General features: G+C 36.8%; 1 protein-coding gene across 1 annotated transcript in view; it reads right to left on the bottom strand.

Annotated features, from left to right (window-relative positions):
- Positions 1-12,713, bottom strand: part of RNGTT (RNA guanylyltransferase and 5'-phosphatase) — a 333,222-nt gene that overhangs the window by 120,816 nt on the left and 199,693 nt on the right. Inside the window, exon 13 of the mRNA XM_059401043.1 lies at positions 10,099-10,199. Within this exon, the coding sequence (XP_059257026.1) occupies positions 10,099-10,199 (101 nt within the window). The remainder of the gene's footprint in view (positions 1-10,098; positions 10,200-12,713) is intronic.

Below are 12,713 nucleotides of genomic sequence, written 5' to 3' on the forward strand. Positions count from 1 at the left end.
TTCCAGTTCCTGCAAGTATAATTGGAAGAGAAATATTTGGCAAGGCGTAAGCATCAGTATACTAGGAAAAACTAAATGAAAGTCCCTAGAATTTGTTCTTCCTGCCACGGATGTAAAGCAAAAGCAATAATGCATTCATATCCCTAAGATAGGTGCAGAGGTTAGTGTCACCATCCAAGACATAAAAAGATGTTAGAGTGATAAATATCAATCATATATCCATTGAATTTACCTGTTTAGCCTATATAGAAGGTGGGTTATTGTGAAGAGTGATTACAAATTACCATAAATTCAATCAGGCTGTGACACCAAATGCTATGGCTGTTCCCGATGTGCTATCTTTAATGAAGTAAATCAACACAATCTGAAATCTTACACAGAGCTACAAGATGGCAAATATTTTGTCTCTATATTAACTGATTTACTATCAGAAGATATTTGCCTTTTTTCGGGCATGACCAACAACATAATTCATGGCCATTAACTCTCCTGCTTTTGCCATTGCATAATTCGCAGAGACAGTGGTCGTGTTTTCTTAATAATTTAGTATTTATTATGTGACATGCAGTGGACTAAATGTTTACATGTATTTTCTCATTAAATTTCCACAAGAGATGGGCACTTCTATTAACTACATTATACAGCTGTAGAAATACAAGCAACACAAAGATTAAACAACCTAACAACCTCTCTCTCAAGTAAATTTAAAAACTATATATGAGAGGCAATACACCAAAAAAATAAACATTACTAAATAACATTTCCAGGAATCCAATGCCTAAGACCTGTCTCCAAGGTGAAAGAGAAGTTACACCATGTACACCATTTACTACTAAGAAGGGGAGAGTGGGGAAACTGAAACCTAAGTGGTAAAATCCAGAGCCCCTTTGCTTAAGAGGATCCACTATACTAAATCTGTTGAATAAAAGAGCTTTTTTGTTTGTACATTTATCCCTTTTTTAGTTGACTAATATTTGGATTGTTTGAACTTTCAGGATATTATGAATAATATTGCTAAGACGATTCATGTGCAGATTTTTATGTGGATACGTGCTTTCATTTCTCTCGGATATATGCCTGGGAGTAGAACTGCTCGGTCATGTGGTAAGTCTATCTTTAACATTCTGAGGAACTGCGAGAGTGGCTGCACCAATTTACAATCTCATTGTCTGAGGGCTCCAATTTCTCTGTATCCTTACCACCACCGATTTTGATCTTTTTTTTTTTTTTCAGAGACAGTGATTATTCTGACATTACACAGAACAAAACACTGATCCACAACACTGATGACTTTGTACTTATGCTTATTAACAATGGGAAGGAGGAATCACAAAGTTTTTTAGATGCCTTAGTAAGACGGTTCTGTCAGTTGAGCATCTGCCTTCAGCTCAGGTCATGATCCCAGGGTCCTGGGATCAAGTCCCACATGGGGCTTCCTATTCAGTGGGGAGTCTGCTTCTTCGTCTCCCTCTGCCCCTCCCCACTACTCATTTTCTCACTCTCTCTCTCTCTCTCAAGTAAATTTAAAAACTATATATGAGAGGCAATACACCAAAAAAAAAAACCATTACTAAAGTAACATTTCCAAGAATCCAATGCCTAAGACCTGTCTCCAAGGTGAAAGAGAAGTTACAACATGTACACCATTTACTACTAAGAAGGGGAGAGTGGGGAGGCACAATGCTTGAACAGCATTTGTAAATCGGGATCAGAGCAAAAGCAAGCTCTGTAACAAATCCAGGCTGTAGTATAAGCTTTTCTATTGCTTGAACCTTATTTTATTTTTAAGATTTTATTTATTTATTTGACAGAGATCACAAGTAGGCAGAGACACAGGCAGAGAGAGAGAGGAGAAAGCAGGCTCCCCGCTGAGCAGAGAGCCTGATGTGGGGCTCAATCCCAGGACGTTGGGATCATGACCTGAGCCAAAGGCAGAGGCTTTAACCTACTGAGCCACCCAGGCGCCCCATCCACTATCCAGAGCTTTGGGCAAGCCCCAACAAGAGAATCATACAAGTCCTCAGGGGCTTAGAGTAAAACCAGGCCATTTCCTAAAGATCATTATTCTTTTGAGAAACAGAACTTAGCTTGTTATTGGACCTTGAAAGACTGAAGGTCTAATCACGGGAAACAATAACCATATGATGACCTAAATCGCCCATGATGAAAGGGTACTATTTAAGCCATTAAACCATGAAGTACAGGGACAGTTGGAACAAACTATCCAGTAAGTACAAATGCTACGTAAGAAGAGTGCCTGGGTGGCTCAGTTGGTTAAGCATCTGTCTTTGGCTTAGGTCACAATCTCTGGGTCCTAGGATGAAGTCCCACATTGGGCTCCCTGCTCAGCAGGGAAGTCTCCGCTGAGACTTCTTATTCTCTCTCTTCTCTCACTCTCTTTCCTGCTTCTTTCTCCCTCTCTCTCTCTCTCTCTCTCTCCCCCCCCTTACCCTCCTCTGCCTCTCCTCCCTGCTTGTTCTCTCTCATAGACAGACAGACAGACAGACAGATAGATAGATAGATAAGAGAAATGCTACATAAGAGGAGCACCTGGGTGGTTCAGTTAAGCTTCTGACTCTTGTTTTTGGCTCAGGTCATGATCACAGGGTTGTGGGATAGAGCCCCATGTCAGGCTCCATGCTAGGCATAAAGCATGCTTAAGATTCTCCCTCTCTCCCTCTCTAAAAAGAGAGGAAGGAAGGGAGGGCAATGCTACATAAGATATTGAGCTTGAGCAGGTCCAGAAATACAGATAGAGCTATGGCTTTCTTTACTGAGGCACTGCCTTCTTTTCTTCAATCCATACCTAACATCAAGGGGGAATTTCTTAATCACAGATGAAGGAAAAAAAAAAAAAACAACAACAAAAAACCTCAGATACAGTTTAAAATTTAAAGTTCCATGATGGCCTAGGGAAAAAAGAAAGAAAGAAACATACTGCTGCATGATAACAGCCCGAAGACATGAGCAATGGGAAGTTCTACCAATGGGCTGACCTCTTTTTGTTGTTGCTTCATTTTGACCCAATGTTTATTGTCCTTTTACAACATGACATTTTGGGTTTAAAAACTGCTTGCAATTAGTTTTCCAACATTAATTCAAAAGCATGTAAAATAAAATCAACCTATTCTCCCTATAAACACCCAGGAGCTGTGGCCCTGTATCCTCCTGCCCAGGATGGATAGAGGGAGGAAGAGAGGGCTTGGGTAGCCCGCTTCCAGTGCAGATGCTTTACTGTGGGGAGTGGCGGTGATGCCTTGGTTCACATTCACACAAGTCTCTGGGCCAAACTTTGAAAAGTACAGTCTGGACTGAGACATGGCCAGAAGCACAAATCTACACTTACTGCAGATAGTTTAAAAAACTGGTCAACAATATGGAAAGAACAGGATTAGAAGATTAGTGTCAGTGAAGTGTAGGGAAGGTATGTGGAGACCTCTCAGAAGAGGCACAGATTATGGGGAGCCTGGGTGGCTCAGTGGGTTAAAGCCTCTACCTTCAGCTCAGGTCATGTTCTCAGGGTCCTGAGATAGAGCCCTGCATTGGGCTCTCTCCTCAGCTGGAAGCCCGCTTCCCCTTCGCTCTCTGCCTGCCTCTCTGCCTTCCTGTGATCTCTTTCTGTCAAATAAATAAGTAAAATCTTTAAAAAAAAAAAAAAAAAGAGGCACAGATTATGATGAAATAGGTATCCAGCTCAAAGAAGGCTCTCAATAATCAGGTAGCCAAAATGACCCATTCTAAATGTCAATTCTTTTATTTCTTCCAGCCATCCCAGAGTTTATTCAATGAGCCCTTATGAAAAATGGCAAAAGTAGAAGGGATAGAGGATATGCAGGGGCTCTTTCCTCCCCACAGCTCATCTGGCAACAGCTACCACTAAGTGCTCAATTTGCCAACTCAACTACTCAGTCTCAACTACAATGAAGCCCTTGATACAGCATCGTTCTCCAGGAGAATTAGACAAGACACTGACCCATAGAGTAAGGATCACTATGCTAGGCTGATAGCATATTTTAGGTCATTATGGTAGGCTGATTACACTGACTTCTTCTACCATAGAGAGGATAAGCAATTTATCCTTACTAGATCACATAAGCATCCTAGATTTCAAAAAAATTTTTTCTTCTCTTTAACAGTTCTACTAACGTCACTTTCTACAGACTACGGGATATCTTATCCATTAACAAAGGTTGCCATAAAACTTCCTTCACAGCAAAAATAAGTGAGACAACAGGCTCAAAGCCTTGAAATTCACTGGTCTTACCTCCCACCTAGAAGTAGCTGACTTAACAGAACAGTAAGATGGTCAACTGAAAACTCAGTTGCAACACGTTAGAAGACCACACTTATAAAGGCTGTGTTCTCATCAGATGTGGGACATGGTTTTAAATCTGTATCCAAATATATGGTGTAATTTCTCCCTTAGCCAAAATACATGAGTCAAAGAACCGTCACCATCTCAATATGATTTCTAACTATCCACTCACAGAATCTTTGTTTTCTATCCTAGCAACTCTGGAGTAGAAATTCTGGTTTGCAAGTAAGAATGCTTCTGTATCAAGGAACACAAGAATGTCCTACTGAATTAGAAACCGAAACTGCTAGTGGACCATTTTGTGCTTCTCATATTACTGAACCAACAAGCAAAAAGAGATAGAGATTGATTAACTGACTGACTGATTACTGTCTAAAGTGACCAATTCTGTTCCCAAAGAAGAGTTAGACTGCTGCTACAGAAAGCATTAGGAAGGAATACTTCTGGAACCTAGAGTATTCTCTGAGGTACCTCTGTCTCTTAGTATTTCCATGTCCAACAGTAAAAGTTAATGGAAAACTATATAAACAAAAAAACTGTAAAACCACTGCGGATCAAACCTAACCAGAATAAAGGTTTTATGTCACCCCACCAAGTAAAAAGACTGGATCATCTCAGAACAAAGGAAAAATGAAATGGACAGAAAGAGAGCTTCAGCCATGGTCTCATGACCACTGTCAGGACTGCTGATGTTGACTAACTTAACAATTCAGTCATTAAGTCATAGGTATTTGTATAGAACTGTGACTGTCTACGGCCATAGCATCCTGAATGCGCCTGAACTGTGACTGAATTTGAGAAGTGATTACCATTGCCCAGAGACAGATATCACGACTATCTCCCAGAAATGGGTAAATGATTAATTGAGACCCCTGTCTGTACACTTTGAATAGCAAGAGAATATATGCCTCTCAAGTGAAAGAAATTTTTTGCTGTTCTATGGAAATTCAAGTGTGAATAGCAAGAGAATATATGCCTCTCAAGTGAAAGAAATTTTTTGCTGTTCTATGGAAATTCAAGTGTGTGTAGAATTGAATGGATAAGTAACTAAAGAAATGCACTGTGCTAATATTAAGCTATTGTCACCTGGCTTCAAACTCACTCTCTATGCTCCAATTTGTTATTCTAGAACTCCTGGTGGGTGAGCGAGGGTACTAAAAGACTAAAGAAAAAAGAAAGAATGTACACTCTCCTGTTTGCACAAGTTTTCTACCCTGGAGATACAACTGATTCTAGTGGTACCAGTTGGCTCCACTAGTTTTTCCCACAGTCTTAGAACCAGCTTGACTTGAACCCTCTGAAAAATCAGCACCTCCTAGCCAGTACTGTACCCTTCCTCAGATGTCAAAATTCAGAGTCATAATCCTCTAAGATCTCGAGGCAACACCACCACCGGCTGGCAGTAAACTTCTAATGAGCTCTATAGGGCCCCCTCCAAACTTTTATATTTTAGTAATTCACCATCATTCCTTTGTTCCTTGCATGGTAGGTCCTTCCTGAAGTTACTATCTCTTCAACACTTCTTTGCCTTTTCAGTTCTTTAGTAACTGATTATAGTTCTTCATATTAAATTAATTCTGTTAAAGTAATTGTTGTGGTTTTTGTTTTTTTCCTATGACCAAAATGATGTATCTATTAATATCACATAACTATGTGTGAATATAAAATCAAACAACAAAGCTGGACAGTAGGTCTGAGTTCAGTTCCAAACCTCTAAGAAAATCTTATATCTCAACAGACTGGACCTATTTGTAAAAGACACTATTTGTAACATTCTTAGCAACTTCCTAGAAACACACATGAATATATAGATATCTCAAAAGATTTATACAATAATAAAAAAGGACACTGAATATTTCCAATTTCCCTATTAAGAGATACTTCAATGGAATTCTTATACACACACCTTTTGGTATTTTTGTTTATGTACATATATATAATAAAATGTGTGTATACACACACACATACATATACATATATTTCACCTTTTAATATTTCTTGAGTATCTATTATGTACAAGTTACCACACCAGGTACTAGAAATACAAACATGCAGAAGACAAATAAGACTTCTCCTTTCACAAAACTTGGAAGTATACTTCCTCAGGACTATGCTACCTTATGGCCCACTAGAAGAGTTGTACCAATCTGAATTCCTATCAGACAGAATAGCAGAGTGTCTATTTGCTCACACCCCAGTCAACCCAATCAAAAGGAACATTGTTAATATTTGCCAATGTGATGGATAAAAACTTAAACTTCACTGTGATTTTAGAATTTTCTATTAGAAAGAGCAAACATCTTTATCTTTTCACAGAAAAGTGCAGCTTCTTCCTTCAGAGCACCCCCCCCCACGATTATGCAGGGCATACTTTTAATCCATGATATAACTACACAGTCTGCTGAGGTTAAATTAATAACTATAACCATCAAAAATGACAAAAATAAACATTAGATTCTATTGTATATTCTTCACATGTATCATTTTATTTAATCCCTACCAAATCTCAAAAGCAGTATTATTTTTGCATTTTAACTCAATAGCTCATAAATACCAAGTCTATAATGGCAGAACCCATATTTGCTTTGTTAACTCCTGCAAATTTTATAGAGTATAAGCAAATCTTCACAACAAGAGATAAAAACTATTACTGTGGGCACTTTACAGATGAGGAAGCTTAGAAAGATTAGTAAGAAAGTAACAGCAGCAAGAGGATTGGAGCTAGGATTTGATTCTGTGCAGGCTAGGCCAAGAACACAGGTTCTTAACCATTAGACCTGTGTTCTTAACCACTACACATATTGCCAAGGTTATTTTAAGATGTTTGTTACCAAAAAAATCTAAAAATAAGTTTTGTGACTTTATGTTCTCGCTCTCCAGGTGTTTAACAATTTATGATTAATTACACAAATAAGATGAAGACATATTCATTTTAGAAGGGAAAAAATAATAGGGATTGCAATCAAATGGGAAATTAATTCACATAGAAAATTGAACTTACACAGTTCAGCAAACAAAAGAATTGCAAGAGCAACAAAAAGGAAATATGGACTTTAAAATCTTATATTAAAAACAACAGCAAACATTTAAATGCTCACCATGTGCCATCTGTTGTACATATATTAGCTTATTTAATCCTTTTATTTCTTAAGTCTTATGAGGTCAACTTCAATTTGATGAATGAGGAATACAAGGCACAGAAAAAAGTAATGTGCTCAAGCTCACACAGCTAATAAGGATATTTAAACCCAGGCAGTCTGACTCTAGAATTTGTGCTCTAAACTACTATGCTGCAAAAATGATGAAGGTATACTACTCACTATAAGCCACTGACATTGTACTCAAGAGTTTGCACTTTTCAGAACAGACCTTTGTAATTCTAGCTTTTGAAACAACGATCACAGTTTCTAGTTATAGAGAAGTTAATATAAACCCATAATGTTTTTTAAAACACCATACAGCTCTCAAATAAAAATCTCTATTGTATGTCTATAAAGTTCAATACAATGTGAATAGCTAAGATATATAAAAGTTATTTTAGGCCATGATAAATCAAAGTTAATATACTTTAGAAATGATACTAAAAGGAGTTTAAAAAAAATGTGAAGTTTAGATTTTAATTGCCATTGACAAGGCATTTAACAATACATTTTTCTATTTGTATTAAATTTTAAACTAATAAGAATCTCTACTATACCCACTTTATTGCTATAATGCAGCTGGATAAAACTTAAAAACATACTTTGAAAATCTAAGACTTCATTAAAAAAAAAAAAAACAAAAACCAACCAGAGACATTTTCAAGGATTGGTACTTATATTGTACTTAAATTATATTTTAAGACATTCCACTCCATTCTAAGCTTTAGATTAGATTAGCTTTTAGATTTAGAAATATTTAGAAGTGCAATCAAGAAAAGAAATGAGCTTGTCTTGTGGTATTTTAGTATCTTAAACCACTTACACAGGTCACATGCTCAGATTCTTACTATTTAGATAAATGGCTACTCTCCTTTCCAACTATTAAAGGCATATTTCTTAAAATGCCCTCTAACATACAGCATCTAACATAGGCATTAGATGTAAGTCCATTTATTTAGTGAAAACTGCTATAATACATAACATTCTTTACATTAAAAAAGCATACTACTCTGGCTAACTAAATAATACATACTTTATGTAATAGTTATTACACTGTATTTCATATTTAATACCCTATTTTTGAAAACTGACACCCATGTTACATAAATAAATTATGTACCTACACAAAAATAACTTAGACATTCCTATCATAAAATCACCTAAAGTACTGATATTGTGGTGTGTTTTAAAGATGTATCAGAATTAAAAGTAATTCCTCTTTTTTTGTAAGAAGTCATTTAAAAATAGGTAAAATTTTAAAAGAACAAAATATAGTTTAAAATATACTAAGAACAAAGCAAAGCTGGGATGACAAACTACTAAACATTTTGCTGTATTTAACTGCAGTGGGTAACTGCAAGAAAAAAATTAGTATTACCATTTTAGCTACCTAGAAAATGCACACTCTATATACAGCCTCATTTAGCTTTTCAATGCTAAGAATTATAATCTGTAAAAAAGCAAAACAAAATAATTTTTCAAAACTCAACAAAACATCAATAAAACACACATAAGGCCCTACAACCCAGTAACAGCACTACTAGGTATTTACCTCCAAGATACAAATACAGTGATCCAAAGGGGCACCTGCACCCCAATATTTATAGCAGCAATGTCCACAACAGCCAAACTATGGAAAGAGCCCAGATGTCCATCAACAGATGAATGGCTAAAGAAGATGTGGTATGTATATATACCATGGACTACTATGTAGCTGTCCAAAAAAATGAAATCTTGCAATCTGCAATGACCTGGATGGGACCAGAGGGTATTATGCTGAGTGAAATTGTCAATCAGAGAAAGACAATTATACAATCTCGCTGTAAATGAAATTTGAGAAACAGAACAGAAGAGCATAGGGAAAGGGAGGGAAAAATAAAACAAGATGAAATCAGAAAGGAAGAAAGACCATAAAAGACTCTTAATCATAGGGAACAAACTGAGGGTTGCTGGAGGGGAAGGAGGTGGGAGGATGCAGTGATGGACATTAAGTGGGGCATGTGATGTAATGAGTACTGGATATTATGTAAGACTGATGAATCACTGAAGCCTACCACTGAAAGTAGTAATACATTCTATGTTCCCCCCTTGTGGGGCCTGATCCCAGGACCTTGAGATCAGGGCCTAAGGCAAAAGCAGATGCTTAACCATCTGAGCTACCCAAGTGCCCCTAATTATGAAAAATCTTAATGAAAGTCAACAATTAAACCATGAAGAAATGTTTTTGCTATCCAAATGCAAGCCTGAAGTAGTTTCTTTTGAAGTAAAAAAGACCTACTTCAAAACACTTAGATGTAACAACCATGATCATATCTTAATTTATAATTCAGTTGGCAGGAATTGTCAAGCAAAATCTATTTTCACTTTTACAATTTAACAAAGTTCATTTTTTTAATATTAGAAATAACTGTACTTTTGAAGACCAAAATGTTAGTAGCTCTTACAGCTAAAAATCAGATGTTAGGATACAAAATGTTAGTTCTAACAGCTGAAAATCAGATGTACAGGTATGTATGTATATTGTAAAAATAAAGTATTTTACTTTTGAGGGGGTAAAGTATATGTCAAGTATCCAGTAAACAGTGAAGCCTTATACAAACAGCATTATTTCATGTAAAAATGGAGGCAAAAGTGCATACTTACCCTTCTCCTCCCATTCTTGTTATCTTTAGACGGAAATCCACAGAATTTAGACTGGGAGGCTTCCATTTCAAAATATCATCACATCGACCAGGTTTGTATTTCTAAAATGAATTAAAATGACAATGGTTAATAAGAAGCTAAGAAGTTAAATATATCAACTAGTTTTTATAGTATGCTTTCTACTTTTTTAAACTGAAGTACAGTTGATATACAATGTTATGTACATTTCAGGTAGGCAACATAGAAGTTTGACAGTTTTACATATTCTACAAACACACTGCTCACCACGAAAAGTGCAGTTACCATCTGTCACCACACAGTTATTACAGTATTACTGACAATAGTCCCTAGGCTGTACTTTTCATCATTGTGACTTCCTTGTTTTATAATTGGAAATTTGAGACTCTTAAGTGAAATTTTATTTTTATTTTATTTTAAGCAAAATTACTACCTCTTTTCTGAATTTAAGTTTTATCTCCAACTGATGAGCAAAGCTAGATACCTACCTGCTTGGTGACAGCCTTTCTCCGTTTTCTGCCAAAGCATGCAGATTCTCGTTTGTGAAAGTCCAGGAAAAAAATGAAACCTGTTATTCTCTCCAATCATTCTATGACTTAAAGGGAGTTTGATCATTTAATTAAAAGTTGGTTTTTCTTATTCAGCTTTCTTGTGAGATAATTCACAAAGAATAAAATGAATGAGTGATTTTTTTTTTTTTAAGATTTTTATTTATTTGAAAGAGAGAAAGTCAGGACAGGGAGAGGGGCAGAGGAAGAGGGAGAAGCAGATTCCTGGCTGAGCAGGGAGCCCGACATGGGGCTCCATCCTTTTGACCTGAGCCAAAGGTAGACTCTTACCAGACTGAGCTACCCAGACACCCCTAACAACTGACTTTTAACACATGAATACAAGTATATAACCACTATCAAAACAGTGATATATAGCACTCAACCACCCCAAAGTTCCCTCCTGACATCTGCACTCAATTCTTTCCAACTCTCTGGCAACAGAGACCTTCTTCTTACACTATACCTATGCCTGTTCTAGAATTCATAAGAAATTCTTAACCTAAAGTTTTGCGATCAGTGCTGGTGCATATATAAGCAGTTTGTTCCCTTTTACTACTAAACGGGATTCCATTTTATGTATATACCACAAACTGCTTATGCATTTACAGACTAATGCCTATTTGGGTTGTTTCCAGGTTTAGGCAATTATGAATGATGTTGCTCTGAACATTTCTGTTGACATGTTTTCCTAACTTGGGTCAATATCTAGAAGCAGAATGGCTGGGTCACGCAGTAAATATATATTTAACATTATAAGAAACTGTCAAATTGTTTTAAAAAGCGGCCGTAACATTTTCCACTCCCACCAGTAATATATAGGAGGTCAATTTGCTCTGTATCAACTCCAAGACTAGGTACTGTTGGTCATTTTAATTCAGAAGCGTATCTCATAATTTTAATTTGCGTTTCTCTAATGAAAGATCTTTTCTTTTTTTTTCATTTTTGACTTAAATTCAATTAGCTAACATATAATACATTATTTTCTGATATAATGTTCAATGAGTCATTAGATGCAAATAAGACCCACTGCTCATCACATCATGTGCCGTCCTTAATGCCCATCACCTATTTACCCCATCCTCCTAACCACCTCCCACTCCCCAACCCTCAGTTTGTTTCCCAGAGTCAAGAGTCTCTCATGGTTTATCTCCCCCCTCTAATTTCTTTCCATTCGGTTTTCCCTCCCCGTCCCTATGATCTTCTGTGTTATTCCTTACATTTCACATGTGAGTGAAACCATGTGGTAATTGTCTTTCTCTGCTTGACATATGTCACTTAGCATAATTCCCTCCAATTCCAAGCACATTGATGTTAATGGTAGGTATTCATCCTTTCTGATGGCTGAATAATATTCTATTGTATATATGAACCACATCTTCTTTATCCATTCACTTATTGAAGGACATCTCAGCTTGTTCCACAGTTTGGCTATTGTGCACACTGTTGCTATGAACATTGGGGTGCATGTGCCCTTCTTTTCACCACAACTGTATCCTTGGGGTAAATACCAGTAGTGCAATTGCTGGGTTATAGGGTAGCTCTATTTTTAACTCCTTGAGGAACCTCCATTCTGTTTTCCGAATGGCTGTACCAGCTTGCATTCCCATCACAACTGTAAGAGGGTTCCCCTTTTTCCACATCTTTGCCAATATTTGTTGTTCCCTGCATTGTTAATTTTAGCCATTCTAACGGGTGTAAGGTGGTATCTCATTGTGGTTTTGATTTGTATTTCTCTGATGGCAAATGATGTGGAGCATTTTTTCATGTGTCTGCTGAACATCTGTAAGTCTTCTTTGGAGAAGTGTCTTTCCATGTCTTCTGCCCATTTCTTGGCTGGATTATGTGTTCTCCGGGTGCTGAGTTTGTTAAGTTCTTTATAGATGGTGGATACCAGCCCTTTATATGATCTCATTTGCAAATATCTTCTCCCATTCCATAGGTTGCCTTTTAGTTCTGTTGACTGCTTCCTTTGCTGTGCAAAACTTTTTATCCTGATGGAAGTCCCAATAGTTCATTTTTGCTTTTGTTTCCCTTACCTTAGAGATG

Source organism: Mustela nigripes, chromosome 5 (assembly GCF_022355385.1).
Source record: "Mustela nigripes isolate SB6536 chromosome 5, MUSNIG.SB6536, whole genome shotgun sequence".
NCBI lineage: Eukaryota > Metazoa > Chordata > Mammalia > Carnivora > Mustelidae > Mustela > Mustela nigripes.